The 6,123-nt window shown below is 34.7% G+C and overlaps 1 protein-coding gene across 1 annotated transcript; it reads right to left on the bottom strand.

Moving 5' to 3' along the window:
- Positions 1-2,774: 2,774 nt before the first annotated feature.
- On the bottom strand, positions 2,775-5,497 carry LOC136209519 (F-box protein At2g02240-like). The gene is made up of 3 exons (XM_066001012.1): positions 5,193-5,497; positions 4,529-4,650; positions 2,775-3,730 (listed from the first exon to the last, which is right to left on the bottom strand). Exons 1-3 carry the CDS (start codon positions 5,466-5,468, stop codon positions 2,998-3,000), a joined length of 1,131 nt encoding a protein of 376 aa, XP_065857084.1. The 5' UTR covers positions 5,469-5,497; the 3' UTR covers positions 2,775-2,997.
- Positions 5,498-6,123: the final 626 nt, after the last annotated feature.

Raw genomic sequence — 6,123 nt, 5'->3', positions numbered from 1 at the left:
TGTAATGTTGATTTTGGGTTTTCAAATGATAATTGTACTTGATTACCTCCACCTACAAATATTTTTAAATTAAATTGTGATGCAGCTTTTTCGGTTAAATCATTTGTGGGGTTTTTTGGTATGGTTGTCAAAGATGAAAATGGATTAGTCTCCATGTCAGGTGGTGGTCCAATTGGTACTACATTATCGGCTCTACATGCTGAGTTACTATCAATTCTTTATTCGTTACGTGTGGTACGAGATAGTGGATATCGTGCTATTTTAGTAGCTTCTGATTTAGCCTCAGTTATTCAATTGCTTAAAGGGGATCTGGTTTTGTCAAATTGGCTAGGTGTTATTCTTGGAGATATTTTCGAGGTGGCCGGTTCTTTTGAATCTATTCAGTTCATGCATGAAAAACGAAAAGCGAACACTACTGCTCATAGATTAGCTGCCTGGGCACGCTCTCTTTCACAAATGAAATTCTTATTGAAGATTTCCGTGCTTGTATTTTTTCTTGTATTCAGAATGATTTTATTCTGATTGGTTCATAATATATGGGTTGATTATAAAAAAAAAAAAAAGGTTTTTATTATGACCAATAATGTCTGGATTTCTTAATATAAAACTCATTTAATTTTGGATTTTTAGTGTCGTCTTTTTTTATCATTCGCTTTCTATTTCTAATACTTGAAAGACCATGAATTTAATGAACCCATCTATTTGAGATTTCGATTCCAACAAATTTTAGGTTGAATATTGCTTTATCTGTCAATAAGTTATGTCAATTTCTTTATTATCCGGCTGATAAACATTCGAAATGGTCAAAATGATATTAATAAGTTATGTAAATTGTTTTACGCTACATCCAACGAACCTATGACTTTTTCATTTTTCATCAACACCGATCCGTTTTGCTCGCTGCCGCTCAGATAGTCACTCAGACGGTTGTGTTTTTCAACCTCCTCCATAGAAAGTGAATATAAAGTTGTTGCTAATATCACGGTAGAACTTTTGTGGCTTCACTCTCTTCTCATTGAGATTTGTTTTCCTCTTTCCAATACTTTACGATTCTATCTCACAATTCCTATAATCTAGCATTATTTTCATACATTTCTATAAGTAAAAATTAAAAGAAAAAAAACATAATTAAGCTCCCGAACTTTGACTGTTTTAAGGATCAAACCCCTGATCAATTATTTTTTGGATAAAGTACCAAAATAGGCCTATGGTTTTTGAAAAAATATTAATTTAGGTTTCACGTATAAAATAGCACCAATATAGGCTTAACGTAAAAAAGATACCAATTTAGGTCTCGATAACGGAACGAGACACGTCATTGATATTACCCCGTTAAGTTTTGTCAATTGTACGCGGAGGAAGAAATCAGAACTTAACTGAATAATAGAAATGATGTGTCCAATCCGTTATCAATGCCTAAATTGATACCATTTTTAAAACGTTAAGCCTATATTAGTGATATTTTGTACGTGGAGCCTAAGTGGATACTTTCCCAAAAAGCATAAACCTATTTTGGTACCTTATCCCATTATTTTCCGTATTGAACTCTTGATCATTGATTTTGTTACAAATTCAACCCTTATTTAACTTTTCCATCGAGTTCGGATGACAAACAAAGTATAGAGGTTTAATTATGCATTTTGAAAAATTAATATAAAGAGTCAAATTCCCTATAAGATTATTGGACAAAATAATCCAATTTTAACTCCATAATAAAAACTTTAATTCAATTTTACCCTCATAATAGGCCAACCCAAATTAGCCACGAAACTTCTTACAAAAGGGTATTAATTGAACTTAGGACTGTAATCGAAGCGAGTCGAGCCGAGCTTTGGTCTGCTCAAGCTCGGCTCACTATAAAATTAACGAGCTCGAGCCAGAACCGAGCTTTGGCTTGCTCAAGCTCGGCTCAACTCATTTGAAAATAAACGAGCTTGAGCCAAGCTTCGAGCTTGTTTCGAGCCTAAAATCCTTTTTGAACTTGGTTCATTAAGAAAATACTCTAACCATAAATTGTTCGTGAGTAAATCGTTAATTATATTTATGAAATTTGCTCACAAATAGTTCTTTAATTGTATACATAAACAAGTTCACAAGCAAAGTTCGTGAATAAATAAACAAGATGCTTATAAATAGTTCTTCTATTACTCATTTATTATGTTTGTGAATGAAATCATCTAATAACAAATAAAATAATATTCAGTTTAGATATTTGTGAACTAACACAAAACTATATAGTTTTCTACAAAACTAAAATGTGTTCATAAATGTTCTAATCGAGCCTAATCGTGAGCTTTTGAGCCGAGCTTTGGCATGCTCAAGCCCGGCTCGTTTACGAACCGAGCTAGTAAATCATGTTTATGAATGGTTACAAATCGAGCTGAGCTTTTATCTAGCCACTTGTATAGTTTTCTACAAAATTAAAATTTGTTCATAAATGTTTTAATCGAGTCTACTCGCGAGCTTTCGGGCCGAGCTTTGGCCTGCTTAAGCTCGGCTCGTTTACGAACCGAGTTAGTAAATCGTGCTAACGAATGGCTCGTCGAGCCAAACTTTTATCGAACCGACCACCGAGCCGATCGGTTCGGCTCATTTACAGCCCTAATTGTACTAGAATTTCTACACTGAGCTGTTTTTGTACTATGCGATCAAAATTAAACTTCTCAAACAACAACCTTACTTCTTTTAAAAAAAAAACAGAAAAACATACAAAATAAAATACTCAAAAACTCATAAACTAATAATTAATAGCTTTATATTCTAACTGTTCAGCATTTCTACAGGAGCTATGAAATATGGCAATACATTGTGACTGATCCAGAATTCACTAACACGAGATACTCTAATCCACCGGTTCTCAAACCCCCTCCTAATCATCCCCGGCGGCAGCAGCAGCTTCTATATTAAGCTTGATTGATAATAAAGACAGCAAAGAACAACAGAACCTAAAATAACAAAGCGAGCAAAACGAATCAAAGTTTCGGGTTTTTACTCTTCTTATACACTCTTTGGCCTAATATCTATACCCTGAATTACAAGTCCGCCTTTCCAATCACCTCTATTAACCTCCAAAATGCTAATTTCCAAATCCCCAACTTCATCTTCTCTGTTAAAATAATCCCCCAATTCAATCTCCAGCCACCCGTCTTGTCTTTCCAGTGGATGAGTATGATTATTATGATGACCTCCATTCTCATTGTTATTCACATTGTTACGATCATCATCATCATCATCGTTATCGTTATCATCATCATCATCATCGTTATCGTTATTATTATCATTCTCTATTGTTGGTGCAAGCGGCTGCATCGCCATAGGGTACCTGTGCCCGAATAGACGGACCCTTCTCACAATAACATTGTCATTGTTATTCACATTGTTACGACCATCATCATCATCATCATTATCATTCTCCATTCTTGGTGCAAGCGGCTGATTCGCCATAGCGTGCCTGTGCCTGAATAGACCGACCCTTCTCACAATAATTGGGTTCCTTGGACGCCTTTCCCTTCCGGCATCCAGATAAAGACTTCTCTTCGAAGAATCTCCTTCTTCTGCTCCTGAAATTCCTACATTCACCTCTACCGGATTGTCGAATCCGTAAGTGGTCACTGTTGTTTTGTATACCAGGTACGCTGTGTAGTGAGTTTCTGGTGATAGCATTGTAGCTTTGATTTTGCCGCGGATTTCCAGCCAACACACCGCGATCAGCTCAGCAACCTCTGCGAATCTGTTTGCAACTTCGTATAATGCTAAATCAGAATACTGATGGGAATTATGATAGTAAGTAAACCGAAACACAATCAAGAAATTCTACTTCAGTGAATCAGTTTGCATTTTCATATATGATGAATCAGAATCTATAAAGCACGGAAACTCTTCATGACATGCGTTTCTTCGTTTCGTTATTATTTATAAATATGTCCCTATATTTTTAATATTTACACGTTTCCCCACACTTCCTTCTCCTATGTTTTTCACAAATTATGTTTATCAGTTTCCATTTCCGTGCAACATAGATCAGAATAGCAATTGAAATCATTATAATGAATTGAAGACAATGTCATTAAAGATAAAGGAAAAACAAACAAAATCATGACTGCAACTACCGCAAATCTATATTTTCATATATGCTGACGGCAATTCATAATAATGAAAATATGGGAAACAAAATCAATAGTTCAAGGTTGCAACTTCTGCAAATGTAAATGTGTAAATCAATAGTTCAAGGTTGCAACTGTATATGCTCGGCAATTATGATAATAATGAAAATATGGGAACAGAAACAAAATCAAGAGTCCAAGGCTACAACTTCTGCAATTCTGTACACATTTTCATATATGATGAATCGAAATATGAATCAAAATCATGATAATTAAGAAAAACAGAACCAAAAATCAAGACTGCAACTTCTGCAAACCTGATTTGCAATTTCTTATATGCTGAATCAGAATTTATCAACCTATATTATGAAAATAATGAAAATAACCTTGAAGGTAAAGGAAAAAAATTGGGAAAATCCACAGACCTTGAATTGTTTCTAGAATTACTCCATCTCCAGTATCTAGGAGTATCACCCCAAATAATCATGAGATCTCTTGCAGAAAGCATGAAACTTTTCTTTCCACTCAATTTATCCAGCCTAAAGCTCTGTCAATAAACAATTACATATTAGTAAAATAATATATTACATAGCCGTAGTGGCGAATACATAACTGTTCCGTTGGTGTGTAAATTTTTTTTTTTGCTAAATCGGTGTTTAGTAGAAAAAATTCGGATTTAGAGATGGTCTAATAGGCCAAAAAAAAATGAAATTCGGATTTTAGAGATGATTTAATAGACCTGGACCAATGTTGGGTGCTAATATTGCACCATAGCTAAATTTATTAGAAACAGGCTGTAATCACCACAACCTTAAATTTTATGGAGACAGGAAGGGGCGAACCTACTCGTGGCCATGGTGGTTCCGGCAGCTGAAGGGGCTGTCTCCGCCCCTGCATAGCCGCCATTGGTTTCTAAAAATTATCTATTAAAAGGGGATAATTCAATCTAACAGTTACATAAAGGAAATAATTGCACTTCTTAATTTCATCATCATCTCAACATAATAAAGCAAAAATTGAAATTCAAGATACTGATAGACGAAATTGACCTAACTTCATACTTCCAAGACAAAATTCAGAGATTCTAACCTTTTTTCCATTGTCAATGATGATAGGATTATCACTGAGGCTAAGATAGAGATCTTTAGCAGAAGCACAAGAAGACAACAGAGAAGGATTAGAAGATTGAGAGATTAAAGTCTGGTAATCAGAAGGAAGAAAGCGTCTCCAAACTGCATCAGATTCAGAAACTGACTTAAAACCAGAAGAGACTATGGAGCATTGGCCAGTGTTCTTAGGACTGGTGAACGAGAAGACGGTGGCTATGCAGTCCTCCGGCAACTGGCACAAATCAACTCCAGTCATATTTTCCAGCCCTCTTTTTTTCTGTTCTTCTCTAGAATGATATGGCATTTGGTTCACCAGACAACTTGTTTATATAGAGAATTGTCTTAAGGGCTAAGGTTTTTATTTTTATCCTTTTTAATAATTTCTATTTATTTTTTTTATATTAATTTGATTTTATAACTAACTTTAAATAATTAATTTTCAAATTATATAAAATCCAATGAGATTTTTTTAATTAAAAGGTTGGCATTAGGAGGAGCTTTGGTCAGACATCCAAAGGGTAAATTACACCCATGGCCACTGAACTTTACCCATTTTCACATTATGACCACTCAACTTCATTTCTTCCCGGTATGGCCATTGAACTTTACACTTTTTAACACCGGTGGCCACTTAACGTCTCAAAACGACCGTTCACGGCTAAAAATAAAAAATCCAAAGCGTTAATGATATTCTAAGGAACTTTAATTCTTGAAAATTTTCGTTTTGAGGTCATTTGGATGTTGTTTGACTAGGAGAGAGAAAGTGAATTTTTAGAGAGAGAAAGCTCCAAAAAATGTGATTTTCGAAAATGAAAAATGTGGTTTCATGGTAAATGTCGTTCTGAACAACTTTAATTCTTGAATATTTTCATTTTGAGGTCGTTAACGATCGTTAACGGTCATTTTAAGAA

Source organism: Euphorbia lathyris, chromosome 10, assembly GCF_963576675.1.
Source record: "Euphorbia lathyris chromosome 10, ddEupLath1.1, whole genome shotgun sequence".
NCBI classification, from domain to species: domain Eukaryota; kingdom Viridiplantae; phylum Streptophyta; class Magnoliopsida; order Malpighiales; family Euphorbiaceae; genus Euphorbia; species Euphorbia lathyris.
The sequence above is the reverse complement of the archived record's forward strand: the minus strand, read 5'-3'. Positions and strand labels throughout refer to the sequence as shown.

What these genes read in the sequence shown, in the direction of transcription:
- LOC136209519 (XM_066001012.1), bottom strand. Translation starts at nt 5,468, where the DNA reads ATGACTGGAGTTGATTTGTGCCAGTTGCCGGAGGACTGCATAGCCACC. An exon ending in TCATTGACAATGGAAAAAAG is followed by an intron (nt 4,651 to 5,192) that starts GTTAGAATCTCT and finishes GTTTATTGACAG; the next exon opens with AGCTTTAGGCTGGATAAATT. An exon ending in AATTCTAGAAACAATTCAAG is followed by an intron (nt 3,731 to 4,528) that starts GTCTGTGGATTT and finishes AGTTGCAAACAG; the next exon opens with ATTCGCAGAGGTTGCTGAGC.